Below are 19,633 nucleotides of genomic sequence, written 5' to 3' on the forward strand. Positions count from 1 at the left end.
AAACTTAAAGCAAATGTGTAAAAAATAAATAAATAAATAAATAAATTTTATACATTTTAATACATTTCACTGCTTTTTGTTAAAAAAAAAAAAAAAACGTGTCTGACAGATATGTGCAGGCGCAAAGTCCTAAAACTCAGAAGCATAAAACCGGAATACTGCTACGGCACTTTTTTATGTTTCACTCTTGGAGCGTTCAGCAAGCCAGCATAATGGTATTAACAGCCAATCTGAAATACAGTCAGATATTTTTAAGGCATGAAGGTGCCAGAGTATTTATAGCTTTGAGATCCAATAAAAGAACTTTTAAATAAATTGTACAAGAAACATGCAATGTTGCAGATGTAATTGTAAGTGTGCTACCTGGAACACGTTATTTTCCTACAAGCAATATTTTCTACAATCTATAATTTGTTAATAGACTTTATAGGTAATGCAGTCAGTAGGAAATTGTAGCAGGCTTGAATCAATGTCTGTAAATAAACCAATGACATCTACATTCTTAATGACTGGTTTGGGGTATAGAGAAAGATCTTCAATTTTATCTAAATATGCCTTCTTGGTCAACGAGAAAGATTTCTGTCTTGTCTTCATCTGGTGTTAAGGATATATATTCTGTTGACCGCTTAACCCAGTGCTCAGTGAGAGAGGCATGGAACCCCACAATGCTCCATGTCTTTTTGAGGAATGGTTACCTAAGATAAAAAGTATAAGTATAATCTTTGAAAATATGTGTTAAACCAATTTAGTACAATTAAAAACAAATTAGAGTCATTTTTGATGACTTACCGCAATATCATAATTATTGTCATATATGCTTTTGTAGCCTCTAGTAATAATGATTGAGAACATTTAGATTTTTCCATGTTAGCACTCAGCATAAAGGCTAAAGACCAGTTGTCTTTTTTAGCATCTGTAGGTGTGTCATCTGTGAATCTCTACACATCAGTTGGGTGACTATAACCACTACTAAGCTTCACCTCCTTTAGTACTATAGATGGATTTGCTTGCTATGTGTATGCCAGCACATTCCTAAAGCTCAGCCCCAAAGGGTAGAGTTTTGGATCTCAGGGTAGAGTGCTGGATCTCAGGGTAGAGTACTGGTTGTCAAGGTAGAGTGCTGGATGTGAAGGTAGACTGCTGTTTGTCAGGGTAGAGTGCTGGATCTGAGTGCTGGTTGTCAGTGTAGAGTGCTGGATCTCAGGGTAGAGTGCTGGATCTGAGTGCTGGATCTCAGAGTAGAGTACTGGTTGTCAGGGTAGAGTGTTGGATCTCAGGATAGAGTGCTGTTGTCAAGGTAGCATGCTGGTTGTCAGGGTAGAGTGCTGGATATCAGGGTAGAGTGTTGGATCTCAGGGTAGCATGCTGGATCTGAGTGCTGGATCTCAGGTAGAGTACTGGATCTCAGGGTAGAGTGCTGATCTCAGGGTAGAGTACTGGATCTCAGGGTACAGTGCTGGATCTCAGGGTACAGTGCTGGATCTCAGGGTAGAGTACTGGATCTGAGTGCAGGATCTCAGGATAGAGTGCTTGATCTGAGTGCTAGATCTCAGGGTAGAGTGCTGATCACAGGGTAGAGTGCTGATCTCAGGGTAGAGTGCTGGATCTCAGGGAAGAGTGCTGATCTCAGGGTAGAGTGCTGGATCTCAGGGAAGAGTGCTGGATCTCAGGGAAGAGTGCTGATCTCAGGGTAGAGTGCTGGATCTCAGGGTAGAGTGCTGATCACAGGGTAGAGTGCTGATCTCAGGGTAGAGTGCTGGATCTCAGGGAAGAGTGCTGATCACAGGGTAGAGTGCTGATCACAGGGTAGAGTACTAGATCTCAGGGTAGAGTGCTGATCACAGGGTAGAGTGCTGGATCTCAGGGAAGAGTGCTGATCTCAGGGAAGAGTGCTGATCACAGGGTAGAGTGCTGATCTCAGGGTAGAGTGCTGGATCTCAGGGAAGAGTGCTGATCTCAGGGTAGAGTGCTGGATCTCAGGGAAGAGTGCTGATCTCAGGGTAGAGTGCTGATCTCAGGGTAGAGTGCTGGATCTCAGGATAGAGTGCTGTTGTCAAGGTAGCATGCTGGTTGTCAGGGTAGAGTGCTGGATATCAGGGTAGAGTGTTGGATCTCAGGGTAGCATGCTGGATCTGAGTGCTGGATCTCAGGTAGAGTACTGGATCTCAGGGTAGAGTGCTGATCTCAGGGTAGAGTACTGGATCTCAGGGTACAGTGCTGGATCTCAGGGTACAGTGCTGGATCTCAGGGTAGAGTACTGGATCTGAGTGCAGGATCTCAGGATAGAGTGCTTGATCTGAGTGCTAGATCTCAGGGTAGAGTGCTGATCACAGGGTAGAGTGCTGATCTCAGGGTAGAGTGCTGGATCTCAGGGTAGAGTGCTGGATCTCAGGGAAGAGTGCTGATCTCAGGGTAGAGTGCCTTGATCTCAGGGAAGAGTGCTGATCTCAGCTGCTTGAACTCCTTGTTCTCCCAGCTCCACTCCCTTCACACCACCAGCAATGTTACATGTGAAATATTCAACTGACACCGATATTCGTAATGGCATAATAGGCTTTTTGCACTTCCTTTCAACTGAGTGATATGATCGTTAATGTGCTTTTGAAATAAGGCAATGGATAGCACCTGGAATTGGCTATTATGTCAGAATTAAGCACAGTAATCCTCCCCAAGGCCAGAAAAAGGAGCTGTTGTATGGGGAAAAGCACCTGCTGATATTCATGTCTAGGCCTGTGGGGTCTGAACAATAAGATCGGGAATGTAACAAAAACAGTTCTCAAATTACCAAAATGAGAAGGATTTTGGGAAGACAGAGGACAATGGACTGATTTGTGGGCATTAAACTCCTCAAATAAAATATTTTGGTGATGGGAGTTTAATTTCCAACACAAAGCTTGACATACATCTGAAAAAAAAAGACCTTTAAAGAATGCCTTTACGGACACAGATTAAGCCAAATTTGCATTGCCAAGGGGGATTTCAGATTAGAAATCAATTTTAGCTCAGGATTAAACCAGACCTTTACCCAGCCTTTTAGAATAACCGGATCACCTTTTAATGGCCCGTGCAAATGCATAATGCAGAGGACAACAGTTGTAAACCGCGCTGTGATGCACATCCAGAGAAGCCTGAAAACGTGAGCAAGCGCGCGGACGAAAAGACGGTGGAAGAGTAAAAGTGTCCTGGCTTCTTTTCCCACTGTGTCCCCAGCCACACAACACCCAGTTACTGTCAGCGCCATGTAATTACGGGTCTGAACCATGCCATTAACTATAAAGGGTCATGCATGTCAAAGTGAAGTGGAGGTCATGTGACCGGGATGTGGGTTTCAGACTTTATCTGTGGCTTCCACCGAATGTGTACTGCTATTCTATATTTTGTTGTGTTTTATTCTCTTGTATTTCATGTTTATTCTTTTTTATTCACTTTTATTCTATTTAGAAGCCATAATTATCCCCACAAGCATATACAGTATAATTATTCAAGTAGTTGCAGCTCCGTTTTCTTTCGATTTTTTCACGTTATATCCCATTGTTAGTTGATGCCAGTTTCACTTCCTGTCTTGACTCCTATCTGTCACATGGCCACATCCCGTCTGAGAGAGCGTGGGGGAAGTAAGGATGCACGGCCTTCAGGACACGTGACACCAGCTATCACATGTCTCTGAACGGCGGTAGGGTGCCTGAGCATGTCTGGGTGAGCACCGGCTGCCTGATTCTGTGCATGTGAACAGGCGGGTGCCAGCTAAGGCATGCTCTCCACCTTAAGGCATGCTCTCCACACAAAGGCATGCTCTCCACCCAAAAGCATTCTCTCCACCTAAAGGCATGCTCTCCACACAAAGGCATGCTCTCCACCCAAAGCATTCTCTCCACCTAAAGGCATGCTCTCCACACAAAGGCATGCTCTTCACTTAAAGGCATTCTCTCCACCTAAAGGCATGCTCTCCACCCAAAGGCATTCTCTCCACCTAAAGGCATACTCTCCACCCAAAGGCATGCTCTCCACCCAAAGGCATGCTCTTCACTTAAAGGCATTCTCTCCACCTAAAGGCATGCTCTCCACCCAAAGGCATGCTCTTCACTTAAAGGTATTCTCTCCACCTAAAGGCATGCTCTCCACCCAAAGGCATGCTCTCCACCCAAAGGCATGCTCTTCACTTAAAGGCATTCTCTCCACCTAAAGGCATGCTCTCCAACCAAAGGCATTCTCTCCACCTAAAGGCAGGCTCTCCACCCAAAGGCATGCGTTCCATCTCTGGTTGCCACTGAGGAGACCTTCCTACTAAACCGTTTTTCAGTAATCTGGTTGGTGTGTTACTTGCCACACTGACTTAAGGAGCGCTAAGGAAGCAGGTATTAGTGAATACACTCGTGTCCATCACGTTACGTGAACTGAAACAAAGCTGAAGAGGTGATGTATACAGAAATTATGCATTCTCCTTAACTGTTTCACTAATATTGGGCTGAGTGGACTGTGGGAAGGGGTCAGCACAGAGATAACTTTTACTGTTAAACTCTGCTGATTGTAGCCTAACCACAAATGAAGTTGATGCAGGCCAAAGTAAGCTGTGGTATGCAGTGTCCAGAACATACGAAGAAAGGCAATCAACACAGAGGCCCCACCCTCCTCATTACCTCTCATTACCCCTGGGATGTTTGAACTCCTTTGGTGTTGACTAAATATTCTGAGCATCATACTCATCTACTGGAAATAAGAATGACAGGGGACAGGAAATTTCATTGACAAGACTGATAAACTGATGGTTGACAGAAAATGTCAGAAAATGTCAGGGGACTGGAGCAACAAACAGAATTAAGCTTTGGTTTTAGAAACAGTTTGCTGAATCACAAATGTAAAAATTGTTGAATTGTATCATGTAGTTTTCATTTCAAGTAAATAAAGCCCTGTATATTGACAAGAGCAGTTTTCTAAGATTGAAAGGAATGGAATGATGGATGTATTTATTCATTATACTTGCACAGTACAAAGAAATCCTTTTGCCACCTATCCTAGCGTCTTCGGAATACATAATATATTGTATATTATAATATATAATATAACTTACAATGGAAGTTACAGTGTCAAGTAGAGTCTGAAGTAGAGTGAAGTATAACAATAGGGGAATGAGCGTAGTTTGCATGAAATATTCACTGGCAGGAGCATCTGCAAGTTGAGTCACAGTCCTTATTTTTCCCATCTAGCTTCAAAATTCCATGTTTTTTTGTTTTGTGGCTAAATTGATACAATGCTGCTCTCTCCTGGTGACGCGGGGTATTGGTTAGCCTCAATATCCTTGTCATTCTAGCTCTCTGGTTCTCCTATTTTCCCCCTATATATCCAAATATTATGCATATGTATGTAAAGGTGTAGTACAGGGCTATGTTTTTGATGAGATAATCAGGTATTGCTGGTTTACTATTAGTTTAGGTATCAACACATGCCAACTAATTCTGAATCAACGTTATGAGTGTGAACAAACTGACAAGCCTCACATCTCTTTTTCATCTCTCTCTCATCAACAGAACTTCAAGATGATGACAGATGATCATTTAGTCATGGAAGACCTGAGGAGATAAGAGGAGACACAAGATTAATATTGTACATTTTCCTTTCGTTGCTGGAGGCCGATTGATCCAGACTAGATCACAATGTCATTGTGTCACAGACTGCAGAGATAAGGAGCAGCCTAAAGAACCAACCTCACCAGCACCATGGCAGGAGAGACAAAACAGACTTTTGGCAGCAAAAAGCTGGATGCAGAATCCAACCAGCAGGAAAAGAAACCTGTAAAAGAACAGTTTGGTGAGAAAGCATCGAAAGGGTCTCCTGAGCACTTTCAGAATGGAAGTATGGACTCACAGACTGTCAACGCTAGTGCTAAGTTTGTAGAAAAGGAAAGAGACAACACTCAGCAACGGGAAGCCGTCATTCGGCCACAGCAGGCAGGAAAAATTGATTTCAAGTCATTGCAGAACCATTCGAAGTACACCAGTGACCGAACATGGCCGAGCAGCAAGGGCAGCCCTCAGTCCCCTAGTGGGAAAAGTCGTAATCGGGACAAGAGTAAAAAGTCGGGAAAAACAGAGCGTGGTAACCCACAGCAGCTCTACAGACTGAGTATTACAAATCCACGCTCCAATCCCACAATTGGGATAGCCTATCCGCAGCAGAAAGTTGCGCCTCCTAAGAAACTGGAGGCTAGCCGAGGCCCTGTCTCAGGCAGCTACAGGTTTCATGTGCCAAGCATCCCAGAGCGTGAGGCAGAACTACAGCAGGAGGAGCTCAGCTACAACCGCTGCTTCCAGGAGGGCTCTTCCAACCTTACCTCCCCAAGCTATACCTCGCAAACCGTGGGCTCTGCAGCTGGGGGCCCTGCTCACCAGCACCCTCCGTCCACCACAGCACAGCAGCAACCCGGTCTACTAGAGACCAGCAGCACACAACCAGCCAGCCAAATGCTGTTCCCTGACTTTCAGCTGAGTGTAGTTGACATGTGGCAGTCTCCGGACAGGACATTTAGCAATTCCAGTTTTGGGGTCCCTTCACAAAAAACTAACAATGTTGTAGAAGTTAACAAGCCAAATGGTTTTGCTCCTTTACCATTTCAGTATGGATATCCATTACTAGATGATCCAGCCTCAGATCCCTTCCCCTGTGATCAGAACCCGCAGCCTCAGGACTTCATAGAGGCGTCACTGGGTTCTAACGAAGTGCCGCAGACCTCGTTTTCTTTTCAGTCCTCCGGCGAGGAGCACGAGGTGGTGCAAAGCAACACACAGCTTAGTAACGAAAAATCAGTGGACAGACTACAGTACAGTTTACACTCCAAACCACCCCCCTATGTGCAGACTCCTCATGGGATGCCACCATCAGTGCACTGCACAGGAAGCATAAACGAGGATGCTGGCAATGGTGAAAGCTCAATTTCATGCAATCTCCAATCAGAGCCAAATAAGAGTGCTTTATCTGACAAGCCAGACACTTACTGTCCTATAGACAGGGATACAGCTGTTAGTACAGGGGGCCAAAAGGGCTGCCATACAAAAAATGGCACTTCTACTCAGAGAGTTCTTATTCAAGGCAGTGTCAACCACATCAGAAATATTGCACAAGGTCAAAGTTCACAAATGCACTTTCCAAACAAAGCATACAGTAGCCCTCCACCCAGTACCATCCACCTGGGTGCAACACCTCACGACAAAAATCCCAATAAAAGCCAGAGTAGAGTAGCACAATCATGGGAAGGGCCCAACAAGGCTTTCCCATCACCCATGGATCAGAGCTCCACACCATATCCATTTCAGTGCCAACCTCCTCTTGAGCAAAGGCAAAACACAGGAATTAATAGTCGCATGCCCTGGCAACAACTACGCCTCACTTCAGCCATGCCAAGCCAAAACAAGATTGAGCTATCCAGACAACTTAGTAATCAGCCACTGAGCTTTTTGAGAACTCCTTCTGACTGGCAAGAAGATGGCAAGTCACAAAAAAGCAACACCCAAAAATGTTCTAACAGTTTTGCCAGCAAAAGACCCAGTGAGGCTTTCTCAAATCTAAGGCAAGATAGTGTTAAACAGGGTTGTAGTTCAATATTACCATGTCAGTTTACAGGTAAAGTAGAATCAAATCAAAGACAGGCTAGTGATGCTCAAAATAAGTCATTATTCTTTAGTTTAAACCAGACAGTGCATGCATCACCTAGAACCCCACACTACCCTCCATTACACGTCCCAACCATGGGACTAATGATGGTTTCCCCATATGACTCACCCTCACATTCACCCATACAAAATCCAACCTCCGGTAGCACATGCTCTTCCCTTTCACCAGACTCTACTAGCCCTGGAAACAGTAGCTCTGATGACAGCCAAAACTCACAGGTGCCTCCACCACAATTTTATCACCAGCACCAAGGAAAGGCATCATCAGACAGCCTCAACTCTAATCAGCACTATCATTCAGAGGTCTCCCGAACCCTGCACTACAGCCAAGACAGAGCCAAAGAAAGCGTTGCAAGTTGTTCATCGAATATCCGACATCCAAAACATGGCATGGACAGTGGGAAAGCTTGTATGGAAAGCTATGGGATGGAACATCATCCACCTCCCCCATATTCAGCCCACCAGCTGCTAGCCACAGCCAACCTGGACCAATTAGATGTTCTTCTCACATGCAAACAGTGTGATCAGAATTTTAACAATGTGGCTTCTTTCCTTGACCATAAGCAATACTGTGGACAGCATACGTTTGCACAAAATGACTTCAAAGATGTTCGTAAGGTTGAGGATACAAGGAAATTTCATACGGATCATGCAAAAGCCATTTCATCTGGTTGTGGATTTGCAATGTCAAGGAGTTCATCTGATTTGCATCTGTCCTTGCTAGGACTTAGCAAGAATGGGGACATAATTCCAGATTGTGAAACAAAAGTCTGTGCAAAAGATGATCCTACAAAACTCATGCTACCATCTGCAGCCCTCCCTGATTTGGAGATGGAAGATGCGAAGTTAGACAGCCTCATCACGGAAGCCTTGAATGGTATTTGTTATCAGTCAGATAACTCTGAGATTGATAGTAGCTTTATTGATGCATTTGTTGATGATGAGATTACCACTACAAAATGCTCATCTAACAGGCACACTTTAAAAACCAAAGATACCATTATGTTTGAAAGCAGAAGTAAACATGAATTCACATCCAGTGAGAAATCTTTACTACAGGAAAAGTATTCCTTTGACTCAGACTTAGACTGCCTCAGTTCTGAGAGCAAACACATCGAAGATACCCACAAAGAAAACCATCTGGATTCAGAGCCAAATGAAGAAAGTGCCAAAGAACAAACATTTCTTGTGAAGAGGGAATCCACCTCAGAGGAATCTAGCACACAGTGGATTAAAGAAACACAAAAGTCTGACAAGGCAGCAGAAGAAAGTGCTCATGCTCCCAGGTATCTCTTATCCAGAAAGTTTTCAGAAAGATGTGGAGCCAAAAGCTTGCAAAGGAACACCCCAGAAGTTAAAACAGCCATTCATCAAACTTCTATAACCAAAAGTCCTACATCTCAGAGACCAGTGGTGAAGGATGGGAAAAGAAAAAGGACCAGTGGAGGGAGTTGGAGTAAGGAGCTAATACATAAAATAGTTCAACAAAAAAACAAGCTGCATAAGCTCCATGTGAAAGGTACTAAAAACATGCAGTTCTCACTGGTAATGGAAAGAGTGACACCCACAGTACAGAACCCTACTTTCCGGGAGTATGATTATGTCTCTGACTCAGAAGAGGACTGTGAGCCTGTGAAGATTGCCAGCCAAGGAAGACTTAGCCAGAGCATCCGGTGCAAGTACACATACACAAAAGGGTGCAAAGAGAGGATCAGAGCAGATAAGAACAGAGACAGTCCGTGGAAGCAAGACAAGAGCGAGAGCTTCGAAACTAAGAAAGCTGAGGCTGTCTCTCCGCCCTTAGTAAAAGAAACATCTGGTCATCAGAGAGTGAGAAGACGAAGCAGCAGATCTTCCACCAGCAGTGAACTCAGTACATCTGTGAGCATCTCCAGTGAGAGCATCAGCAGCCCTAAAAGCATTGATTCAGACTGTGAGAAAAGAGAAGTCAGAAAAAAAGACCAGGATTCCTTAGAGCATGAGAGGTCTCCTCAAAGGATCCTAAAAGAGTCAAGCACATCATTAGCTTTGACTTTCACAAAAAACACAAAACATTATAGCACCGACAAGATTCTACTCTCAGAACTCAAAGACAGTTACACTACTTCAAAGTGTTCAAACATCATCAGCACAACAGAAGAGACTGCTTCACAGCATACTTTGACCAATAGTACTGTCTGCCTTGCAAGATTCAAAACCACCAGAGTAGAGGTGGAGGAAAAAATGAACCACTACGGCTGTGAAATGGCAAGTGCAGAGGAGCCCACACTACTCAACAAAGACTACAAAGATTACATAAAAGCTAGCATGCAACTCCAAAAACCCAGTATCACATTGAATCCAGAAAAGACCAAAGAGGCCAATCAAATCGCCAAGATAAAAAAAGATAATGCTTTACCAAAGGGAAGATCATTGCACAAGAAGAGAGAGGGTCAGATGTCTCAACCAGATTCAGAATCACCAATGACTTCCCCTGAGAACTTCAGCAGCAATATTTCCACAATCAAAGACATAAAGAGTACTCCAAGTGACTTATTCTCTGAACCAACATCACTTTGCAGTTCACTCATAGATGATGTGTGTTTATCTCCTGCTAAACTTCATGATACTTCCCTACAAAAAGACAGAAACTGCCTTATGCCTTACACTTTAGAACATGACCAGAGTCTCATTAAATCACCACTTTCATTTGATACATCATCAATGTTTGGTGACCTCAATGTAGGTGGATTTGACAACAACTTGTACCCAGATATTCAACTAACTAAAGAGAGCTTTGGCCCTATAGAGACCACGACAGATAAGAAGGAGCTGTTTGAGTCTGCCTTTTCACCATTACTAGAGCAAAGAGACTGGAGCATGATAGTCGATGTGACTCCTGAGCTACCAGATGAAATTGCACAGTACAAAGATGATTCAGATATAACAAATGATAAAAAGATTAGCTTTAACCATGTTCCTTTCACTCTGACAGATAAAATAATGGACTACCATCCAAATCTCAATAGTTGTGTCTCTGAAGATGAGCTTGAGATAAAGAGAATTGTGACAGAGCTTGAGAGCCAACTCCAGACACCTAAACTAAGTAGTCCTTCTTCACTTGACAATGAGTCACCAAAATCTCTGGCCATGAGTAAATTTTCACCTCTGAGACTAGGTCATGAAAGTGAATGTGAACAGAGCCTGGAAGTGGTTTGCCCATCAGAAAGCTTAGTACTTGCCACACCTACAGGATCACAGCTTTTCCCTGAACCTGACCTACCATGGTCCAGTCCAGTCCAGTTTGGCTTGATGGGTGGACAGCAATGCCTCCACACACCAACACACGCCGCTGTGGCAGACACTCAAGCTCATTTAAACCAGGATAACTTAGATGTTAAGGATGGTACAGACTTAACAATTCTACCCACCGAGAACAAACCAGCACTAAACATTGAGCAAAACCAGGAAAAAACCAAGATCAGTCATTCTCTGGGCACAACTACAGACAAATCAGAAGAGATGATTGAACATGAAATATATACAGAAAATCTCATGAAAAGCCTAGAAGTGATCTCAGATTCTTTGTCTTCAGGGCTAGAATCACCTCGATCACTTCTTCAACAAAAAGATTGCAGCACTGCTGAAGAGGAAGAAAAATCACATGAACAAAAGATTAAATCTAAAAATGAGAGTGAAAGAGTGGACTCAACTTATTCAGCAGTAGACATGACTAAGTGCTCAACAAATCTCAACAAAACATTTTTGGAGCAGCCACACAAGTTTATAATACATGACAAATGTGAGTTGAAGGTAGATAGCATATCAGTCACAGATGAAAAAAACAGCATTGAAGGCAATGAGGTCATACCAAATGACAAAGATACATGCATGAATAAGTTACAACCTCTCGAGAGCACCTGTGAAAGTATGTCAATCAGCGAGTGTCAGGACTCACCAGAAGTAATCCACACATCAGTGTCACCAGTTATCATCTTTGAACACCAGAATTGTGAACCATCTGTTGGCCAGACAGGGACTGGTGAGTGTGGCATTATAGAATATCATAATTCAAGTAGCCTTCTCAACAATCCACATGTTCCTACAACATTCCAGGATGGGATGAAAGAGAATAGCACTATGTGCCTTAAACAGGACAGCAGTCAAACAGAAGAGATTTACATGGACTCTAACACTAACAAAGATGATAATGTATTTTATGAAGCTGCATCATCAAAGAATAGCAGTCAAGACCATGAAAATGAACATTGCACAATTGAGAGAGCAAAAGAGAACAAAGACCCAGCAAATGATGCTGTTCTCAACAGGATTATTCAGTCTCATCAGCGTGGGAATGCCCATGCACATGAGATCCAAGAGAATGTCACAGAAAGCGGAACTAGTCATGTGCAACCAGAAACAGATGAAGACGATCACTGCCACGAAGTAGTCATGGAGAAATGCCCTTCCTTTGACATTCTTTCTGCTGCAGACCAATCATGTGAAGGAACAGGACAATGCAAAGTGGATGAGGACTCCAAACTAAATTCTGCACCACCAGTGAGTCCATCACCAGTGGATCCTCCCCTCATTTCTTCACTCAGTCCTACTGTGTATGCAAATAACAGTTTAACATCATTAACAGGTTGCTGGACTGATGTCAACATAATTGCCCCTGCTTTGATTGAAGACAGGCCAAACCTTAAAGGTAAATGCTCTGAAGATTTAGACATTGGCAAGTCAGATAATTGTGAGTCACCAGTCACAACAACAGAGATTAATAATTCTTCTGATCCCCATATGGACTTTGGAGAAACAACACAAAACAAAAGATCTAGCCCAGATACAGTTTTGGATGTTGACAACATCTCCAAACAAACCTTCAATGAGGTAAATGAGAAGTCAGAAACATTGGATGTTGCCCAAAACAGCAACACATTATATGAGTTCAAACTAAGCCCACTAAATTACATTGAAACACATTTCAGTGACTGCAGTTTAAACTCTGAAACCTTAAATAAGGGGATGGATGTCCAGTCCAACATAAAGTTAAGCCCTAAAGACAGCCTTGACCTCAATGCCTGTGCCCTGACTATTGATACGCAGTTGTCAACAAATTGTCGACTTAGCCCAATACATATTCAAAATGAGCTTGAATTAACTACTCATGATCACTTAGTTAAACTTGACATATCACCTTTTCAGAATACCACTAGCGAAAAGGACAAGTACTCCTGTATTTCACCCACCCATCATCATCATGGGGACAGTGTTGCTCCTACTATTACAGAACAGCTCTCAAAGGTTCACCAAAGTGATTTGAGCACTTGTCATGTCCCCCTTGAAACTACTGATTATGTGGACTTGCACATGAACTTGCTGAACAAGGCAGATGTTGAAAATGTGGAGAATCACCTAACACCTTTTAAGATTGACAGCTTGTCTCAGAGCCCCAGGATGCCCAGTGTTTTGGACACACTCAGTCCTAAAGAACTGCTACCAGATGTAGACATTAGGCTCACACCTGTACCTACCGCAGCAATGGGACAAAGCACAAACCAGCCAGAAGTAAAATCCTCACCTAAAAAAGCTGGTACACAGAATTCAGTTCAAGGAAAATTTCAGTGTGAAATGTGTTTAATGTACTTCCGTACTGTGCCTGGACTTAAGAGACACAAAGCAGTGAAGCACACTATAAAAGCTGAGGCGGCCACAATTAAAAATCTATCCTTGAGCAACCGAGAATTTGTGCCTGTTTTTCAAGATCATATTGGGATCCTTGATCCAGTGGTTTTGCTCCACCCAGACAAAGATGGCATAACTGTAAGACATGGCGAGCAAGCAGATCTGACTTCAGTGTTTGATAGCACATCAAATGAACCACAAGGATCAAAAGGCTTGAAGAACAATGAGAAAGAGGAAATTGCCTCAGTAAATGTGAAAGCAAAGAAAAACAGCAAAGTTAAAAGAACCAAGAGCATGGATATAAGCAATGAAGGATTAGTTCATGAACTTGTAAAGCCAGACCCTTTCCCAGAAGAACTGCTTAATATACTTAAAACTGACATCCTACAGGCTATTTCCCCAGATTTTCCTACAAAAGAGCAACCAGAATGCCCAAGGTCACCCAAAAAACAGAGAATGACCAACAGCTCCAACTGTCAGGAGGTGAAAATCACAGAGGAACATCAAGGGATGGAAAGTCCATGTTCTGATGAACAAAACATAGAGACCACTTTCCCAAAGCACCCTGATCTGTACAGCCATGGAGCTGAAGAAGATGCAATAATAAAGATGGAGAGTTGTGCAAATCTACAAACCTTAGAAAACGGGCAGACAAATTATGTTTGTAAGGAATTTGCAATTACAACGGAATATCTTGACATGAAAAAAATCTGTGATCCAAGTGAGGATCCTACAGATGCTGTCAAATGTGAGATGAGCAGTTTTCCTACAGATGAGAATAATACGCACTGTGAGAGTTCTAAAGTTCAGCCATTAAGTCCCAGTGGGATGGGGCCTGATCTTAAAGCTCTTTTTGATGATGAAAGCACATTCTCTCGATTATTTCCAAGGAATGATGAAATGAAAAGGAAAAAGTGTGCACGGGTCTATGGTAAAAGTAACAAAAAGCAGAAGCAAATGTCCAGTTTGGTCTCAGATTACTCATGCTCCGACATGTTTCTTGATAAGAATGAGGAGTATAAGGAAAAGACAGAGCATATATTTGTTAGCGATCCAAATGACCATTGTCAATATGAAACTATATCACTTGATGACGCAAAGATGCTTGAGATGTGCCATAAGAGCACACTCAAAGGTTCTGCTGAGGGAAGCGTTTCAAATGATGACCTAACAGACCATCAGACAGCCTATGAAGACACTTCAGAGGTAAGCGTCAATGATTTTTTATGCCAAACAGAAAAACTCACGAAACAATCAGCACATTTAGATGGATCTGAAGATGCAAGTGTAGAAAGGGCAGGGACTTCAGATTCCCAGGGAGACTGCAAAACTGAGGTGACTGGCAGGCCTTGCCCTTTGCAGATAGTCTGTGTCCAAGATAATGTCACTCGTTACCCAGGCATTGACATTCAGAATCTCAACACTACATTTCAGCTCCCTGAAATACAGTTCTTTGAGCCTGGAAGGGATATTTCTTTGGTTGATGTAATTGCCAGCAATAGCACTGAAATCAAAGAGCCTGAAAAATCTCCCAAGAAACCTACGGAACGCAGAGGAAGAAAACGCATTGAGACTGGACTGAAGCCCAAAGATAAGCAATACAAATGCAAAGTGTGCTTCACATGGTTTCTCACCTTGGGTGAGCTGGACTTCCACAAGCTTTCGCACAATCCTTCCCCTCCTCCTACTTGTTATATGTGTGTCCAGCGCAAATTTAGCTCCCGTGAGCAGCTTCGCGACCATCTGAAGGAGAAACATGCCAAGAATAAAGCAGGCATCTGGACTTGTGGCATGTGCTTGAAGGAGATCTCAGATGTCTGGATGTACAATGAGCACCTACGCGAGCATGCTACACAGTTTGCTCGAAAAGGTCAGTCTCAGAGTTCCTTGCTAGACATGCCAGGCTGCTTTATGCAAGAGAATGCTGTGAAGAATTTCATTTCTTCAATCATGCAGCATAGGTCTAACAAGTCCATAAAAGGGGAGAATGTCAAATCATCTAAGGAAGAGAGAAAGGCCTCTGTGGATGTCCCTGGTACAGAGCTTAAGTCCTTGGATATGTGTGAGCCTGTAGCTGTAAAGACTAAAGTCTGTGCAGTTGGAGGGACCAAACATGGCACTTTTACACCACTTGAAGTACTGCATAAAACAGAGACTACACCAAAAAACATTGAAATGCATGCCAACTGCAAGGACCCCTCAAGAGATTGCCACCACTGTGGCAAGCAGTTTCCCAAGCCTTTTAAGCTTCAACGACACCTGGTTGTTCACAGCTTGCAAAAAATTTTCATGTGTCACAAATGCCCAGTCGCATATCAAGAAGTAAAGGAGCTGAAAGATCACCTGAAAAATGAGCATGAGGAGGTGGAGGAACTCGATTCAAAGCACACCACACTGTACACCTGTGAGCTCTGTGCAGATGTTATGCATGTAATTAAAAAGTCTTTCATCTGCAGTACCTGCAACTACACTTTCTCCAAAAAAGAACAATTTGACCGTCATATGGAGAAACATCTGGCCGGAGCGAATAAGATCTTTAAGTTTAGGGGAGTTGTGAGACCATGCAAGCCCTTCAAATCCAAAAATGATGAATTGGACATGCCACCAAATAAGAGGAGGAAGGTACTTAGTGAAAGTTCCCAAGAAAATAGCTTGGACAGTGGCATTGCAAGCATAACCTCTATACATTTAAGCCAGAGTACAGAGACACGGGGCCTAAAACCAATCTTAGAAGATCCTCCATGCAGCAGTGCTGATGAACAGTTCACTGACACAAATAACACAAGTGTGAAAATTGAGGACGAGGCAGAAGACCTTTCTGGGGTTCAAGAGTTGGGTGAGTATCAGCCCCAAATGGATTCTGCTGAACACAGCCTTCCCATAAACACAGTGCCTAAGGAAGAAGACTGTGAAGGATCTTATGCACACGAAGTCCAAGACGGAGACACCAGGGAGGTCGGTACTGATAACAGGACCCCTCTGGCTGAGATCTGTGATGTTAAAATCAAGGATGAATGTTTAGGAAGTCGGACCACATCACCAGTGACAGTTTCCAATGAGAGTAGTGTTCCTGAGAACACAATGAAAGAATGCACAGATTTTGCAAGTGCAAATGAGCAAATGGATGCAGAAAAATCTGATGTGTGCAACTTGCAAATTTCTGATCAAAGAAGTAAAAGCATGAAAAGCCAACAGACAATAAATTCCTTGTCTAATGAGGACTATCATGTTGATTTTATAAAACAGCCATCATTATCCAGTGAGATAGATCAGCTAAGACAGAACCAATTAAATGAATCTTCACTGATTCGAATGAGTGGAACTGAGCAAGACACAAATCATGATGAACTCTCAACTTACATCCTGGTTAAAGACAAAACATCTTTTAAGACAAGTGAAAACTTTAAACAATGCCTTGACAATAGCCCAAGGCCTGGAAGCCTTGGAACCTCTGATGCTGTAGCTATAAGTCATGCCAAGATTCTTCTTAGCTCCATTACAGGTGAAGACAAGGACTCGATTAAACTGAAAAAAAGGAAAGACGTCAAGACGAAGCAAAGTTCTCCAAGGACAGTATCCCCTGCCACACGGGAGAACCTTGGCATTGATCGAAAGGTCAAAAAGAAGTTTCGACCCAACAAATGTGAGAGTCTGACTTGTCAACGAAAAGCTGATGGCAGTGACTATCCTGTGCTCACATCAGTAAAGGACGGCACAGCCTGTAACAAAATAGTCTCTAAGCACAAAACAGGAACGTTGGACCTACAACCAAAGAGAGGCTCGCTTGATAATCTTTCCCCAAAGAAAGGAGAACTGGTCCATCGATTGAATGGGGATTTCAGGGGGAAAAAGGTTGTCACTGGGAGATCCATTCATTCTCCAACATCCAAGATGTCTGTAGCCTCCATGAACAAATCATTTAACAAATCCCGGCACAAGCCAGGTGTCAAGACTTTGGAGACTCACTCTTATCGTACTGCAGAGTCACAAAACAACCTACTTAGCCAGCTATTTGGCCAAAGACTCACTGGTTTTAAAATTCCTTTAAGGAAGGACACTTCTGAATCCATTAACTGAGTAATAGATGGATGCTACTAAGGGGGGGGGGGGTGGGGTAAAATTATCCACTAGTGATCAAGACAATTTTGTACACAAAACTGAGCTTGTACGACCCTCCTCTGTGAAATAGTGTCCCTTAATTAGTCACTTTAATACTTTGTATCTTCTTGTATATGTGTTCACATCAATGTGAGGACCAATGATAAAGACAAGTTTATAAATATAAAATTTAATTGCTGGTGGCCAGCAATCTTTTACAAATAACTTTATTTTCTCTATTTTGAAGATCATGTTACAGAGACTGTATTTCATTTAAAAAAGAAAAGATTTGAAAAAAAGATTACTTGAAAGTAACTGAGATTTTGTTTCTAATTATGCATGACACTTTTACATTCGCCATGTGTTCATAGATTTTTTTTTGTTTGTTTGTATTACGGGGGGGGGTGTTTCATTTTGAGCAAAAGGACCAAATGACATTCTAATTCTGGACTGTCAATGTGCCTATTTTGTATGCATCTGAGAATTACTCTTTTCATATTCTATTACTTTACTGTACTGCAGTGACATTCAATGTATTGGCTTTTGTATAAACATTAATTGGTGCTATATTATTGTTATTGTAATGTGAACACAAATGTCCTCTAACTGAAGGGAACATGTAGCTGATAAGTTCATCATATCATTTTTGCTGGTACTCAATAGTTTCTGGAAAAGTGAGGAAAATTACTGTGTAAAATCCATCACAAAAAGGGTTCATTTGTCCAAGTGTCCATTTGGTCTCCTCAGAAGAGGGCATTAGGAAAGCCTTTTTTCCAAGACTAAATTCAGTTTGATTTCATCTGTTATATGAACTCAGGTGCTAACAAGGACAATTCTTGCACACGAACCCCTTATTAGAAATTCCTCCCATGCACTGATGTTACCACACACCAAATCCACATGGTTATCTAGATGTCCTCCAATTGTTTTATTATTACTATTATTTACTAAAACAAAAAAGGTGCTTTATCTTGTTTATATGTATCTTATAATGTATTATCTTGTAGGTAGATTATCTCTGGTGCAATGCATAATGTCAAAGTTCTATTTGAATAATGTGCAAGGGATGAAGAGAATGAGAAAAAGGAATTACTAAGCCTACTGAAGGCTCACAAGCGGTTCACAAAGTGCCTCATATAAAGTTGGTTATTAAAAAAGTTGCATCGTCTTCCCTTGTTTCTTTGTCTTCTGTGGTGCTCTGGGTTATGTTGATCTGCAGAGCATTTGAATAATTGCTTATCATAATTATGGTGAGTTATATTAACAGCTGACCATAAAATCCCCTTCACATATATAGACCACTGCAACCAGTTAATTATTAGAATCTATTTGCCTTTTTATTTAAAATTATATCATGAACACTTATTTTATGTTCTTTTTTGTTTTTATTTTTAGTTTATTTATTGTTTTCAAAAGACGATGAATATAAATACAAAGTTTTCTGTGAAACAGGACACATCATAAGAGCTGTACGTGACATCTTGTCTTCAGAAGCACTTCCACAGTACGGAAGCAGATGTTTAGATTTTAACAAGTAACTGTCTGCCAAGAAGTCAAATTTGTAATGCTATCAAAAAGCAGATAATTCTGTCTATCCATTAGACAGTTTCATTACTCACTCCTACTTCATTGTGTGTTGCAAGTTGCAGAATACACATTTTTGTATTACTCTACAAAAAATAGCAATAATTATCTGGTAATTATATGTAAGTAAATAACATGAAAACAGCTTCCTAAAACAGACTTAGTTGTAATGGCACAAACATTCTAAATAAACAAACCAATAAATAAACTTTGCAATTTTATTAGTAAGTATTCAAACTTAGCAAATTTGCTCAGTCCGACCCAACACAAGGCTGCGTCGCCTTTAATGACATCCTCTAAGGGACTGACATTTGCAGCTGACCGTTCACTGCGTGTTTAGTGGCTTGTATCCCTACATGAGACTTATTCACCATCACATAGGAATAAAAAGCCATAAGACACAGCAGTGAGAGAGAATTCCCTGGATTTCAAACAGATGCTCTTTCTATGTACCTGCCGAAGAGGAGGAGGCAGAGAGAGGCAGAGAGAGAGAGAGAGAGAGAGAGAGAGAGAGAAAGAGATACAGTAGAATGAGAGCTGGCAGTCTGAGAAAAGGAAGAAGAGACCATCTCAGATGCAATACATGTCAAAGTTGTCACTACTGTTTTTAGCCACGTACACGA

The 19,633-nt window shown here is 42.1% G+C and overlaps 1 protein-coding gene across 8 annotated transcripts in view; it reads left to right on the forward strand.

Moving 5' to 3' along the window:
* znf469 (zinc finger protein 469) overlaps positions 1-18,594 on the forward strand; it is a 185,001-nt gene extending 166,407 nt beyond the window's left edge. For 7 of the 8 annotated variants that reach the window (XM_081711837.1, XM_081711839.1, XM_081711838.1 and 4 more), the window contains one exon: positions 5,526-18,594. In XM_081711837.1, coding sequence (XP_081567963.1) covers positions 5,715-17,405 — 11,691 coding nt within the window. In that variant the 5' untranslated portion in view covers positions 5,526-5,714 and the 3' untranslated portion in view covers positions 17,406-18,594. The remainder of the gene's footprint in view (positions 1-5,525) is intronic. The other variant, XM_081711847.1, reaches the window with a different exon arrangement.
* The last annotated feature ends 1,039 nt before the right edge of the window (positions 18,595-19,633 follow it).

The sequence above is a fragment of the Electrophorus electricus genome, chromosome 4 (genome assembly GCF_041902795.1).
Source record: "Electrophorus electricus isolate QZ-2024a chromosome 4, ASM4190279v1, whole genome shotgun sequence".
NCBI classification, from domain to species: domain Eukaryota; kingdom Metazoa; phylum Chordata; class Actinopteri; order Gymnotiformes; family Gymnotidae; genus Electrophorus; species Electrophorus electricus.